This window comes from Lactuca sativa, chromosome 6 (genome assembly GCF_002870075.4).
Source record: "Lactuca sativa cultivar Salinas chromosome 6, Lsat_Salinas_v11, whole genome shotgun sequence".
Classification (NCBI taxonomy): domain Eukaryota; kingdom Viridiplantae; phylum Streptophyta; class Magnoliopsida; order Asterales; family Asteraceae; genus Lactuca; species Lactuca sativa.
The window spans coordinates 38245680-38262246 of NC_056628.2; the positions used below are offsets into that span (position 1 = coordinate 38245680).

The 16567-nt window shown below is 36.2% G+C and overlaps 1 protein-coding gene across 1 annotated transcript; it reads right to left on the reverse strand.

Moving 5' to 3' along the window:
- Positions 1–309: 309 nt before the first annotated feature.
- Positions 310–10728, reverse strand: LOC128126773 (splicing factor U2af large subunit B-like). The gene is made up of 3 exons (XM_052764883.1): positions 10459–10728; positions 1785–1795; positions 310–460 (listed from the first exon to the last, which is right to left on the reverse strand). Exons 1-3 carry the CDS (start codon positions 10726–10728, stop codon positions 310–312), a joined length of 432 nt encoding a protein of 143 aa, XP_052620843.1.
- Positions 10729–16567: the final 5839 nt, after the last annotated feature.

Below are 16567 nucleotides of genomic sequence, written 5' to 3' on the forward strand. Positions count from 1 at the left end.
AGATTTCCAAAACACCAGGAACACCAAGAACACACACTAGTGTTCATGGACTTTAAGTTCATTTCAAGCTTCCACAAAGTAAGTACTTCTATCCTAGAGTCATTTAAAGTTTGAACTTCGGAGATATAAGGTTTGAACTTCCACTTATGGTAATCGAACTTGGTAATCAAACTCTTTCCCGGCAAGAAGATAAAAGATTTCCTTCGGGCAATTTCCACTATAGTTGGGAAAGGAACGGACCACAAGCTTCGCGCTCTGCCTTTCTTGTATTTGGACTCTTTCGCGCTATATGCTGCTCTCTCTGCGTGCTTAGCTTTCTTTGCTCTTTGCTATCGTGTTATTGCCGGCTTCCTTCTCTTTAAGACTAAGACCAAGGGCTCTTACAGAGTGAACACGTCTTATTTCATTTTTAGAAAGATGATCTTTTTCATTCCCCAAGGGGAAAAGGTCTCTTCTTCTGCTGTAAAAAAAAAAAAAAAGAACAACAGGATATACCTAAATGAATAGAAATAAGAAGAGCCAATTATATAGAAATATTGAATTGTAAATAGAGTTCAGGTTTGAATTCCATAGATAATATAGATGGGATTGTCTATAATGATAGACAAATGAAAGATTTTCTCAAGATTCTTATTCATCTACTTTTTATTTTGAAAATGGGTTAGTTGAACTTGAAAATTAACTCATTGAAATTGAATAAGTAAAAAATTAAATTGGATTCGGTTGGATGGTACTAAAAAAATCGTGTGCTAACTCTCCTTTCTTTTGAATTAACCGATCAACTTGACATCGAAGATTTATTTTGAATACGATCCTGTTCGCAAAAAAATTCAAGATTTTTTACTTTATTGTTATATTATCAATATGAGAATGAATCCTACTACTTCTGGTTCTGGGGTTACCACGCTTGACAAAAAGACACCGGGGCGTATTGCCCAAATCATTGGTCCGGTACTAGATGTAGCCTTTCCGCCAGGCAAAATGCCTAATATTTATAACGCTCGGTGTCTAGATGCTTCACAATGCCTTAGGGACTTGTCTAGATCCATCCTTAATGTGTATATCACATAAAAGAACAAGAAAAAAAATCATTTTTATGTGTTTACGGTTTGGGGATCTCCCAAAACCGTAAACACCCCAAAAGATGTTTAAATGTCCCATATTTACTCCTAATGCCTAGAATCTAACCTAGGCTTTTACCTTGAAGTGTTTAGGACTTGAAAACACCAAAATACATAAGTCCATGAGAGTTTACGGTAGTAAACACATGGAGAAATGGTCCTTAGACCGTAAACTCCATTTAGGAGTGTTTTGATGCCACACAACACTTCCTAAGGCTAAAATCATGAAGTAGGAATGCTTGGAATAGCTTAGAAGACATCAAAACATCAAATGGTCACAAGGTTAGGAGCTTACGGTCATAAACTCAAGAGTTTACGACCTTAAACTCAAGGGGTGTTGGTCTTTAGGGAGTAAACTCATTTTAGAAGTGTTCCTTGAATCCTAAACACACTAGCCTTTCCCTACAACACTTAGATGCAATCCTTGAGACTTATAACACTTATATAATGTGTTTAGCATGTCCTAGGGTGTCTTGACTTTCTTTATTAGTTGTTTAAAGACTAATTGGATACATATATGTGATATTATATGTTAACTAGGATCATAGAGTGTGTTCAAGACTTCACTTGACACCTAGCATCCTGTTTCAGTCCGTTCATCCCAACCACTTACTACAAGTGACTTCATACCCCTTAAGATTTGCTACTCATTAGTCGTTTTACCAAACAGTTTCCTTCAAATGATTTTCATAAACATTTTATATGTTTAAAAATCCTTATTAAACTGTTCATTTTACACTGTATGTTTCATATCAAACTCATTTACAATTGTGTTTCAAACAAATGTTTCTTTATACTTAAACTGTTTTATCAAACGCATGCTTTCAAACCGTTTTATAGGCTGACATCATGTCGACCTTTTCTTAGATAGTAATCATGTTTAAAAGGCTGTACAAAACTTATTCTATGCTTTTATATTGTCAATTGCATGCCTATATATGTATAGTTATATAAGAAATGTTTAAAGGACTTAGGAAGGCTATCCGCCCTATTTCCTTTTCGCGCTTAAGATGTGGTCTGGTGGGGTATCGGGTACCCGTCTGAAGGTCGTTTCACTATTCGTTATATATCATGTGTACATATATAGTCATAAAGGTTCTTCCATTCAGTTCAATACCCTTGGGTAGCAAGGGTATACTTCCATGTTCATACGTACCAGTTATATTACTTGTAAGCTACCATATGTGTAGTTTAGGAATATACTAATACTAATACTAGACAGGTACTGATGCAAGGTTTAGAGAAGATGGTGCTCGTTCAAGACTCATCTTTCATTTTGATTTATACTTTAGTTTTTATCATAATTTGACAGAACACACTTGTATTAAAATTATATTATTAATGCAATGGATGTTGTTGTTTCTTGTTTACTACTATTCATTGTTGTGATACTGTACATGACGTCCTCCTCCCCAGAACGTTTCCGCCGTTCATGGTTTTGGGGTGTGACAGATTGGTATCAGAGCATTGTTTATAGTGAATTAAGTATATCAACCCATAAAAGATATATAGACTATAAATACAATGGGATTAAAAATACTCTGACCAAGAGTTTATACTTTAAATGATAAAATATTTAATTAAGTATATGTGCATGCATTCATACTAAAATCAGTGTCACTAGGACAGTACAAAAGAATTACGATTGTTGGGCAACATAGGTGGACTTAGAGACATATAGTCAAAACTGGGAAGATATAGCCTGATCAACTATATTATCCGAGGGTTGACTAGCATGTGCCTAAGTATAGTTGTGTGATTGCAACAAGTCAAAAATCTTACCAACAATACCACAATGAGAACAGTAGAACATAACATTAAACTTAAAACACTATAGGAGTATTTGGTGTTACTATAGGTACTTTATACTTGAGAACTAAAACGGGATCTTCATTACTAAGTTGATAGTTGCTAAGTGAATACACTAAGGCTATATGTAATTAGGATGTTATAGACTTAAAATCTGTGAAAATTTTACTTTACCCCTATTCTGTGTGAATTTGGAGTTAAGGTCACTTATTCGAAGGCCTATCCTGTTTCGACTACATATAACTGGTATGCACTTCACAAATAGAGATGTAACTAATGAAGATTTTCTAAATAATTATCTAGATAGTTCGTCTAATAATTATTTTCTTACCCCAATTCTTGCGTAGATAACATGGTTGGACTCCATCCCCACGGCAACCAATATCTTCCGAACAAAGTCATTGTTGGTTGGTTTGGAGAAGAATTAGAGAATGATCATCCTATCCCTTTGAATGATCACCATGATGAAGACCTTTCGAATGGTGCTAACTCCGAACCCGAGGTTGAGAACCTACCCCAGGCAGCTCCTGTTCCAATTCTTAACCCTCGTCCGGCTTTTCATGGCCCGACGCCTGAGTGGGTAGAATGCTTGGAAACACGGAGCCAAGGACAAGATCAGCCCATGCCATTTAATGGTGACCAAAGCTTTTATGACCTGAGCAATGGGGGCTCAGCAGACAGAATCTCGCCAATCTTGGTCCGCAGAGTGGCCCGAAATGAGATTCAAGGCAGGACAACCCTACATCAGATCACAGAAGTTGTCGCCGATGCGAGAATGCATACCCTCCGCACCATTCATCTAGAAGATGCTCGTGAGAGATCTGAGAGAGACCATGAAGCCCTGCTTCAAGCATTGGCTGAATCAAGAGCCAAAGTCATAGAACTCTGAGTACACCAGAGGGTGTACGAAAGACACCTACTTGATGTGGAATGCCAATTGGCTAAACTGAGAGTTCACCAGAGGGATGACCGTCGCCAGTAGTAGATGCTTTACTTTATTTTTCCTTGTTAAAAAGGAATTATTTTCTGTTTATGCCCGATGTGGCATTTTCTATGAAACTATCTTGTACTGTAAGTACTTTAGTTAGGTCTTTATGCTGTCAAGGACTATCTACTCTAGATATGATGTGAGACCTGTTACAACGTCATTTTCCCGAACTTTTACGTCATGAATATCAAAGATATTGACAATCGGCTAACTTCTGTGTCATTTTCTTTATTCAAATACTCTCATCATACTTTCATTTGAGTATACCTGAAACATGCTTTAGTCAAGTCATTGGACTATAGCAATTTAGCTCCGGAGACATTTCCAAGTCTCTTTTAGTGGTTGGATCATGTTATTCACCAACCAACGATACCCGGCTTGAACGACAAACATCTTGAGACCATTCTACAAACTTACTTCCACTCAGTACTAGGACTGCATCATAGGGATGTAGGTCAAACCTTCGCGAACATACTTCCAATCCGTACAAGGACTGCATCATAGGAATGTAGATCAAACTTTCGAGAACATACTCTTACTCTTTACTTGAGCAATCGAAGTACATCTAGGGTCAACCAAAATCGATCTCAAAATCTTTATCTTTCGTGTTAACAGAATCATGTCGTCATCCAGAAACAATCAGCTGAACAACGAAACCCCGGTTTTTCCTATGGACACCGCTACTTTCCAAGCCATAGTTACAGCTGCCCTGATGGCTGCCGTGACAGCTGTCCTTGCAAACCATAACGCTATCAAAGCAAGCAATACCGACGGTGGGACTGAAAATCCCGATTGTAGTATAAATCCAGGAAGCCAACAGACGATAACAGTCATAGGCTCGCGAAGCCATAACTCAGAATTCAAGAAACGGAAGCGTCAAGCCCAAGAGGGACGCAAGCAATATAAGGGAACGCTTCCGAAGTGTAGCAAGTGTAGCTATCATCATAATGGAGCTTGTCGGGTATTGCAATGTATCAATTGCAACAGACAGGGACACATTGCCCGTTAGTGTGGAACCACCGCCACTAGAGCCAGCCAAGGTTGCTATTATTGTGGTGAGACTTGGCACTATAAAAGAAATTGCCCAAAAATGGAGAACAAGGAAAGAACCCGCGTCCCCATAAATCCTACTAAACACTTCACTTCCACCACCAGTGTTGGTGCTGTCTAGATATGTCACCAATGCGGTGAAATTGGACACCTCAATAAGGATTGCCTAAGAGCAAAGAAATCTGGCGCATACGGGAAGATTCTCAGGATCATAGCTGTAGGAGAACCTGCTCCGAAACCACATTAATGTAATTAAGGCGTTCTTTGTAACGGACTTATAGACCATCCAAAACTAGTTCAACTAGAGTCTTATCTTTTGCTGGATCCTATCAGTATAGGGATGCTCGTGCTGCGTATACTTGTCTTTTGTAGTATACCTTATTCGCGGCAATAGTCTTGAAGTAAGCCTAAAGCACTATAACTTTGTTGATGGTTGAACGGTTGTGTTTTGTCTGTAACGCCTTTTGTTTAAATCTAATGTCTTCAAGTTTCCTTATGATTTCGACATTATCATACAAGTAGATTCAATTTGATTCGCACCATACCAGCTTCATACGTGCATCTCTTTCTTAGAAAACGTATTTTTAGCAAAGCCATCATTTCAGAACATCGAAGTACTCAGGCATGTAGTACCTCATAGTTCTTTTTTCTTTCTGAAGAAATCCCCGAAGTACCACTCTTACAGTACGTCAAGTTCAATCCAAAGATCCATACGGTTGATCTGTCGCTGAAGAATTTATACATAGGGGTGATATATAATCAAGGTTCTACAGGTTTAGAATTGATGATTCCACTTTAACTTCTTTTTCCACGATGGGATGTGAGCTTAAAGAAGAATCAGTTATTCGACAACCTTTTCAATCTTAATTATATACGACTCATATATGCGAGACTGTAATTGATGAACCATGTATGGATTCTAAAAGGAACTTCAGGACGGAGACTGCCCAAGACTACAAGTAATCGCATCGTCATGTGAACAAACTTAGAACCCAGTATGACTCCTGTAAACAGATCGCCCTACAGTCTAAACACCTACGGAGATACAAGAACAGCCCGGACAACTTAGTGAACTACACATAAATAGAATTGGAAGACTAGGCTTCTCACCCTAGAGAACTCCGATCTTATTCTTCCAGAGGTCGACGGATTTCATCGTATGTACCTCGGCTATCGAGGACTCCGTCAAGATTTTCCATTAGAAATCGTTGCCTTTACCTTGCCTAGATGAACCAGTTGAGCAAACATAAGGAAAGAATTACTTTCAGAAATGGACCTGAGATCCGAATATCACCAATTTCAGGGTTAGGGAAGGATGTCCGGAAGACTACCCTCCGAACTCGATGTGGACGCTTCGAGTCCGTAGTGATACCTCTCGGATAGGACCAATACGCCCATAATATTCATGAGCTAAATGAGTAGGGTACGCCATTCTTACATAGATTAGTTCGTCATTCCCCTTGTAATGACTTACTTATCTACCCTCATAGTAAGAAGGAACCCATGGAAACATTACCCTCAGAGATACTTTTCGCGAAGTTCTCTAAACACAAGTTTTGGAATTAAAGAGTCAGATTCCTAAGACACACTATTAGTGATGTGGGGATTATTGAGTACTCTTTTAATTTATCAAAACCGTTGAGAATTTGTCGACACTAGAGACGCCGACAGAAATTCACCAAATTCTAGGTCTTGCAGACCTAGTATCGTAGTCCATTCAGAACTCCTCGCAAATTACAGAAACCCTTACGACTTTGACACCAGCAAGGGATGGCCCTTGACTGGGAAGTTAAGCAAGAGAAAGAACCTTTGGAATTCCAAGTGAGAGACCAAATTCTTTAAGAAGTCTCACTCTGGGAATGGCTTAATACGCTTCGTAAAGCGTGGAAAGCTAAATCCATGATAGTTAGGACCTCCGAGATTCTTACCAGAATCGGTCTTGTATCTCACAAACTAGACCTACTCCACGAACTCAGTAACGTACATTTTACCCTTTGCGTCTCGATCTTAAAATCGTACCTTTCCATTAGGACTCTCGTAAGTCCACTCGACGAGATCGAAATTCACGAGATCCACGCCTTCGTAATAGAACCGTAGTGACCCTTGACCGAGTGGTCAAGCGGACGAAGCAGCGCTGCCTCCCTATAGTGATGGTTCGTTGGGATACCAACCGAGGGCCCGAATTCACTTATGAGCGTGAGAAACAATCGATTAAGAAGTTTCCCACCTCTTGACTCGATCATTCATACCTACTTCCTTACCTAAATTCTAATTTCGGGACGAAATTCCCTTTAACAGGGGGATGATATGACAACCCGAAATTTTCATTCGGTCAAACCCTAAAAGTCAATCACTTCATATGATAAGTCAAGTTCACTTTTATTGGTTTTTAGAAAGTTTAAAGTTCGTTTGATTATTTTATTAATTAATCTTTAAATGAACGGGTTCACGGATGGGCCGTCTCAGGTCTTGAAATTTCTAAACCGCAAATACCACGTAGCTTAGAAGTTCACGGCCAAACTTTTATGTTTGGGCCGTAAACACCCTCAAAAACCATAAACTCATTCCTTAAGGATGAGTTTACTCCCCAAAGTAGATCACTTTTCATTTTACCCAAAAGAGTAAACTCCAAAAACTCTATCAAGTATCACCCAAGTTTTTGCTCAATATCTTTAATCCAGTAAGTGTTTCTAGCCCTTTCAAGTTAGTATAACACTTAATCTAGTGATTGTACATCTTTTCATCCATCCATTTATGTGTTTTGACTAGATTTCCACAACACCAAGAACACCAAGAACACACACTAGTGTTCTTGGACTTTAAGTTCATTTCAAGCTTCCACAAAGTAAGTACTTCTATCCTAGAGTCATTTAAAGCTTTCTATACATATAAATATCAAGGAAAAGTCCCAAGAACACCAAGAACAAGGTGTTCACAGTTTTGGGAGGCTCTCAAAACCGTAAACACCAATTATAGTGCCAAAGGGTGCTTTAGGGTGTCTAGATGCTTCAAAATGCCTTAGGGACTTGTGTAGATCCATCCTTAATGTGTATATCACATAAAAGAACAAGAAAACAATCATTTTTATGTGTTTATATTTTAGGGATCTCCCAAAACCGTAAACACCCTAAAAGGTGTTTAAATGTCCCATATTTACTCCTAATGCCTAGAATCTAACCTAGGCTTTTACCTTGAAGTGTTTAGGACTTGAAAACACCAAAATACATAAGTCCATGAGAGTTTACGGCAGTAAACTCATGGAGAAATGGTCCTTAGACCGTAAACTCCATTTAGGAGTGTTTTGATGCCACACAACACTTCCTAAGGCTTAAATCATGAAGTAGTAATGCTTGGAATAGCTTAAAAGACATCAAAACAGCAAATGGTCACAAGGAAAGGAGTTTACGGCCGTAAACTCAAGAGTTTATGACCATAAACTCAAGGGGTGTTGGTCTTTAGGGAGTAAACTCATTTTAGGAGTGTTCCTTGAACCCCAAACACACTAGCCTTTCCATACAACACTTAAATGCAATCCTTCAGACTTATAACACTTGTATAAAGTGTTTAGCATGTCCTAGGGTGTCTTGACTTTGTTTATTAGTTGTTTAAAGACTAATTGGATACATATATGTGATATTATATGTTAACTAGGATCATAGAGTGTGTTCAAGACTTCACTTGACACCTAGCATCCTGTTTCAGTCCGTTCATCCCAACCACTTACTACAGGTGAGTTCATACCCCTTAATCAATGTTTTAAATGTTTTTAAATGCTTTATGGGGGGGGGGATACAAGTAGAATCATGCTAGTTATTATATCAATCACATGTGATTAATAAGCAGCATTCAAATGATTTGCTACTCATCAACTGTTTTACCAAACAATTTCCTTCAAATAATTTTCATAAACATTTTATATGTTTAAAACTCCTTATTAAACTGTTCATTTTACACTGTATGTTTCATATCAAACTCATTTACAATTGTGTTTCAAACAAATGTTTCTTTATACTTAAACTGTTTTATCAAACGTATGCTTTCAAACCGTTTTATAGGCTGACATCATGTCGACCTTTTCTTAGATAGTAATCATGTTCAAAAGGTTTTACAAAACTTAGTCTATGCTTTTATATTGTCAATTGCATGCCTATATATGTATAGTTATATAAGAAATGTTTAAAGGACTTAGGAAGGCTATCCGCCCTATTTCCTTTTCGAGCTTGAGATGTGGTCTGGTGGGGTATCGGGTACCCGTCCGAAGGTCGTTTCACTATTCGTTATATATCATGTGTACATATATAGTCATAAAGGTTCTTCCATTCAGCTCAATACCCTTGGGTAGAAAGGGTATACTTCCATGTTCATACGTACCAGTTATATTACTAGTAAGCTACCATATGGGTAGTTTAGGAAGATACTAATACCAATCCTAGAACAATGAATCATACAAAGAGTCAGTTCATACATTAGTCATAATATATAATGAAGAGAAACAAACATAATACATAGTGATGAGAAACAAACATAATACATAGTGAAGAGAAAAAAACATAATACATAGTGATGAGAAACAAACATAATACATAGTGAAGAGAATCAAACATAATACATAGTGATGAGAAACAAACATAAAACATAGTGATGAGAAACAAACATACATGCTAGATAGAGAGAGAACACACGGTACAACTAGCACACGCAGAACATTACAGTACACTACTATACAATTACATGATTACGCTTACATGAGTACGTTTACATAGATACGTTTACATGAGTGCGTTTACATATACGATAATAGAACAGACATCACTAGCATGGAACGATTTCAGGATCTAACTATACCAATGAATCACAACGCATTGTGATAGTTATATTGGGTATAAGTGATCATAGTAATGTGGATGTTCACGGCTTGCAGATATGCAGGGGTCGTGTATGGGTCCCAAAATCCATTTGACAAGGAAGCGTCTAGCCTGGGATCTAGCCATCACATTATGCCTTATCCCTTAAATAAGGCAATATTAGTATAGAAGTAGTCACTTATTACAAATACTACAGTACTTACAAAATTACCATAGACTTGAGGTAATTAGTACGGTTGTAGTTCGATACTACACCATAGTACTATTTCATTTTCCCATTACATTCACTTCGTGAACATTCACATGATGCACGGTAATGTAGAAACTATATTTTTGGTTAATGATAGTCCGATTTGGGAAAATACACACTCTTACAAGAGACACACACACAGATACTAGATGCCTTAGTAGAAGGATACTTTTTAGTAGGAAACATATGGTTTTCTAGGATGTTCAAAACATTTTAATACTTACAGTTCATATACATACAAATACTTACATTTCATATACGTACAAATACTTGCATACAAATTAAGACACTAAAATACTTATGATCTCACCAGCTTTAAAGTTGATACTCTCTTTCAAAATAACTTGTATCCTCAGGTCAACAGTAGACATGTACTGATGCAAGGTTTAGAGAAAATGGTGCTCGTTCACGTCTATGTTCCCTTTTTACCCTCACTCTCTCCCTCTCCCTATCCCTGTCACCACCTCTGTCTCTTTCTCTTTCTCTTTCTCTATCTTTATCTCTACCCTTTCCATTTATGTCCTCCCTGCTCCTATCTTTATCCCTATCTATGTCTCTTGTTTCACGGGTACCCCTTTGTTTGTCTCTATCACTCCTAATCCCATCTTTTGGAGATGAACGATGGTGAGAAGAGCGTCTCAACATCCTCTTCTAATGGAGCCCTGCAATATTTATATTCATGTACATTCTCATGTTATGCATTCTCTCTCATATATGATATATCCAAATCCAAATGCGAATCAAATGGAAATGCTAACCTGTCTTACTCCCAAGGTTGCTTACAATGGTGTCATCTTCTCATAAGGAACCTACAACCTCATATTCAGATCATTCTTAACTCTATATGTATGATAATAAGTAAAATTGTGTATTTAATTATTACCTTGGCTGTCACAAGCTCCCATAAAACAATCACAAAACTGAAAACATCCGCCTTTTCATCATATTGTTGATGATTTCTAACCTGCAAACCACGACAATACATAAGTAGCTCCATTCATCATGGTAAATTTAGAGTTTAGAGGATGATTCACAAATTAGTTAGGGTTTATCAGTGAAAAAGGAAATATCTTCAAATATTGTATGTTCCAGTCTTTGCTGTCATAACTCCCCCTTGACTCAGAAACCTGGCAACCCCAAAATCTGCCACCTTCACAACCTAAAATTAAAATGTTAAATTAAATTTAAAAAAACAGAGATTTATATTGTTTAAGATTTGGCTCCACACTAGCCTTTATACGCTCATATGCTGCCTATAAGATAATCCAAAATCCAAAACACATGATAAGCATATTACAACAATTATTGTGATGGTTAATATAGGGGTTTAAAAAATAAAACTTAACTCATCAACATATTTGTAAAACCTAACATGAATATTTAAACCAAATTGCTTCTAAGTTTCAAACATAAATAAAAGAAATTAAAAAAAAAGACTTATAGCACACTAAATGTACCTTCACCTGTTGATTCTGCCAACACCGACACACCACATGAAGCCACCATGACTATCCTTGAACCTTAAAAGAATATCTGTGATCAAATGCAATCGAATGTTAATCATGAGAAACTGAAGTATAAATAAATTGTATCTCATTTTAATCATAGGAATTGAAACCGATATTAAAGTTGGTGTTAGCAGTGATTCATGATTAATTAATAACTTATATTTCACAAGTTCTACAGTATTCAACATGTTAAATGATTTTTTTTTCTGGATATATAGAAGGAAGGTTGAAAGGAAAGCTTGACCATGTCCAGGGGCATTTCTGGTAAAAAATCATCACCATAGTGAATTTTACCTTAAGACCCTCACTCTACATAATGTTCTTAGTCATGGCCATGTCCATTTTAATTCAGGAGGGTATTCCTGTAATTTTGTGCAACAACATTAAAAGTGGTCAGTAGCTTTAGATTTTGCCTCCCAGACCTTAGCTTCCCGACTAGTAAAATCAGTGGGAGCAACATTTGGGTCTCGGGTTCCCTCCTCTTCATCAGAGCCAGTATGGGACCTTTTGTTTTCCCCCCAGACCCACTTGTGATTAACTCAAATAAAGATACTATTTCTTATAAAATCAAGGTTCCTGTATAAAAAACAAGCTGTGAACTGTGTGAAATGCATGAAAGAACTTAGTTACCTTCAAAATAAAAGGTCATCATATCGTTTTAAATATGTTTTCAGAACTTTCGACTATACTGTTCTGCTTAGCTTCTACATCATTACTTCAAGAAAATATATTTTTTTAGAAAGTTAGCATTTAGAGATTGAAACAATTGACTGAAATTGCAAACAATCAAATCAAAAGAGCTAAGAAAAAGGAAGGTATCTTCAAACAAAGAACAATCACAGATTCTAAAGAAGGAATAAATAGATTGAAATGAAATGAAAGATAGTCTCATAAAGGTAATGGAATGAAAAAAATTAGAGAGTGAAGAGTGAAGTTGGATTTGTACCAGTTTTAGGGTTTCCTTCGGTTACTCCCTTCACATCTCCGACAAACTTCATCTATAGAGGAGAGAGATGAGAGAAAACCTGGTAGAGGGAGCGAGATGAGAAGGTGGATGCATCAATTAGGGAGAAAACAAACTTAGAGAGTGAAGAGTAAACTCGGATTTAGGAGAAGCACCATTTTTAGGGAGAAATCGAACCAGTTGGTCTTCATTGTTGATCTTATTTGCCGCCATTGTTGGCTCCTGAATAGAGAGAAAGGGTAGGGCTTAGGGTGATTTGAAGAGTTGTAGTCGCATGTGTGTAGAGGTGAGACTCAGCTCGCTGACGAGGTGAGGTGAGACCGAGGTTGCCGATGAGGCTGATCAGGTCGTTGATTGGAAAGCACTCGTGAGGAATGGAAAATCGTTTTGAATTATAGGGTTTGTAAACGTGGAGAGTCGTTGTAGATGGAGTAGGGTAGAGGTGAAGAGGAGTGAGCGGGGTACTTCAAAATTTTGGGGGATTTTCCCCCTTTAGCTATTAATGAAGGATCAGACTCGCGTTCTTACAACACAGAACGAAGCCAACATAAAACCATGTTTCTGGTGGTGGCGGCTGCTAGGTTTTACAGAGAGAAGGAGGGGAGAAAATGAAGGTCATCGGCAAGTGGAGACGAATGAATGAGCGGGTCCTCCAAAAATTTGGGGATTTTTGTCGATCGATCATTTCCCGCCTAAAAGGCGTGTTTCATTAAAAATTTATAAAGTGACATACTTACATGATGCACATTTTATAAAAAGGCGCCCTCCGCATTTCCTTTTTTTTCTTTTCTAACACTAATTTTAGGGCACGCACAAATGCGTGTCTTCTATCCTTCAAATTTTGCAAAACTGACACTATTTTTTAGGGCACCCACAAATGCACGCCCTCTATCGGCGAGTGTCATTGTTTGTGTGTCATTAAAGGGTTGTTTTCTAGTAGTGAATTGATGTGTTTAGTTATGTTCTATGTCAGACGAATCAGAAATCGGGAAACAAATTGCAGGACAATAAGTATGACTATGTTCCATGTGTTTGTCCGCATAGATATCTTGAGAACAGAGGAGTATATGATCACTTATGTGAAGGACACGTCACTGACTAGTTCAGAGTTGGACAACAACTTTTGAAAGCTTACGATTGCTAAGTCAGATCCTGAAGTGCATAAGCAGTAATAGTTATTAGACTTATCAAAGTGGAAGACTGTTGGATTTGGTGTCTAAGCCCATATATAACTATAATTGGTATCTACTTCACCCGATTGTAGCATGATCCTTTTGGGTTGCCTTCACCAGTGCAATTGATAGGATGAATTTTGAGAATAAGGTTATCTATGGTTTATTAATATATTACAAGTATAATATGTTAATACGGGATTATTTAATTAGTATTGATCAAGAATTAATTTATTAATTTTGTGATCAAAAGAGACTAATTAAATATATATGGGGATTGATTATGTAAATCAATCATTCTTGTAGTGTGGGCTAATGATCCATGATTGTGGGCTAAACTAATCCATGGATAGTCCATGGAGGTTAAATCCATGGAGCATAAGAATGTGGAAAGTCATGGATTATTAGGGTTTACCAAGTGTAACCCTAGTATGTCCAACACTATAAATAAAATCCTTCATAGACCAAAATCGGTTGTCTCTTCTCTTTGAGATAAATAGATTATTCTCTTAAATCATCCTCTTGCATATTTGTGTTTGTGAACCATTAGAAGCATCACACTTGAGGTGTTCAAGCTTTCAAGGGTCAAGAACCATAAGTCCTCAAAAAGGTATGTCATCTATCTAGATGTTTTATTCAATTGGCAATTCCTATACTAGTTAGGACAATGCTTTAGACGAATTGAAAATATGTATTTATAATAGAGAAAACATAGATCCAAAGCATTTAGGGTTGCATGTGCAGCATATGAGTGTTATAGTGCTCAAAACCCAACAGAAGGCACCAACGCCGACCTACTGGATTGTGTTACGTAGAATGCTAGCTATCTTTGTGACTCTTGCATGTATGATTGGGTTGAAATATACTAAAGGTTGGGCCTATTATTGTATATTGGGCTGAAATATACCCCAGGGCTAGGCCCATTATTGTATGTTGTTTTGAAATGTACCCCATGGTTGGGCCCATTATTGTATGTTGGTTTGAAATATACCCTAGCGCTAGGACCTAGTGTTGGGCCCATTATTGCATATTGAGTTGAGATATACCCCAAGGTTGGGCCCATTATTATATGTTGGGTTGAAATATACGCCATGGTTAGGCCTATTATTGTATGTTGGATTGGAATATACCTCGGGCTAGGCCCAATGATATGCATGGTATGTTGTATTTTGGAGAAGTCACTAAGCTTTGTAGTTACAATTTATGTTTAATATATTTTTAAGTGCTTTTGGTTTCAAAGGACGGTCCTGCCTTGGGTATACTTCATCCCATAGAGATTTATTCTACACTGAATATTTACGAGTTACTCTCATGTTTTGAGAACAATAATATTTTGATCGTCTTTGAGATAATGAATGAATTGTTTTTGACGTGAAAATTTTAATTAATATTTTTGGGTTGTTTTAGATACATCGTATGGGTTGATCTTACATTTGAAGATTCAACATTTTGTTACATTTGGTTCACTCCATTCCATTGGAATGAACGATTCCATTCTTCCCTGATTCCATCATAGAAACACTATCCAGAAAAAAATGTAGAAAATTAGTAAATCCATAAAAAGGTCAAAATATTATATATTTGAATTGACCATGGTTGGATGGAAGTGAGATGGGATCTTAAGCTAAACCCATTCATTTAAGACGAGTTTTTTTCATTGATATTTTATAATTTATTACTTTTCATTTGTGTTATAATTGTTTGGTTTATTCCTATTTTCCAATTTTCCAAATTAGGTGTGATTTAGTGGTTGTTGTAAGTTAGATAATCAGGTGTGACTTGAATTATGATATTAATGATTAAGAGAGTGAAATATTGGTGGTTCTAATGATGGTGATGCTGTTTTTCATATTTGTAAAGATCTTCTTATTACTCAATCTTGTGATCCTATAGGTTTATTAATTGAGTTTGTATATTCATCATTTCTTGAAAATGTCAACAATCCAAATTATTTTAAGAAAGAGCAATACTTGCACCAAAAAATGAAGTCGTTGAAGAAATAAATGATCATCTACTTTTGTTGTTGATTTGTTTCCTGGAGAACAAAAAGAATACATCAGTTCAGATATCATCAGCCAATAAGAGTTTATTCACAATTAATATGACGACAATTTATATTCACATGCTATACTAGATGGGCTTCAAATCTAAAATTCAGAGTCAATCATTGTCAAATGTTGGGTTGTTGTTATGAGAACTAGTTTTCTTACACCTTCACTTATATATTGCTTTATCTAGAGTAAAAAACATAAATTATTGAAGTTACTGATTTCAGATAAGGATGATAATTTGACCAATAAAACTTCCAATGGTGTGTATATTTCAAAATCTATGTTAATATGTTTATTTTACTTATCAAAATAAGACATGATCACATACGATCGAGAATACGTTGCATTTTTCTACAATTATTTTTTTTTGTATAAATTTTTTAATCATGCCAACCGTGGATTCTACGAGTTATAACCTAATGTGTTTGTATGTGTGTCTATATATATATATATATATATATATATATATATATATATATATATATATATATATATATATATATATATATATATATATATATATATATATATATATATATATAGGATATAGATCAGGTAAGAAATTTTTTTTAGTAGGAAGGTAAGAAGTTTTTTTTTTCTACATATTTTTTTGACGAACAAAAAAAAATGAATCACTAGATGATTCATTTGTAAGATGATTCACAAGAAAAATTTTTCAAAAAAACATCTAGATGATTTATTTTAAAGTAAATTATGAAAAAATTCACTTTTATGACAATTTTAATGGATAACAACAAAATCATTATATAAATGAATCATCGAGATGTT

What these genes read in the sequence shown, in the direction of transcription:
- LOC128126773 (XM_052764883.1), bottom strand. Translation starts at nt 10,728, where the DNA reads ATGTTGAGACGCTCTTCTCACCATCGTTCATCTCCAAAAGATGGGATT.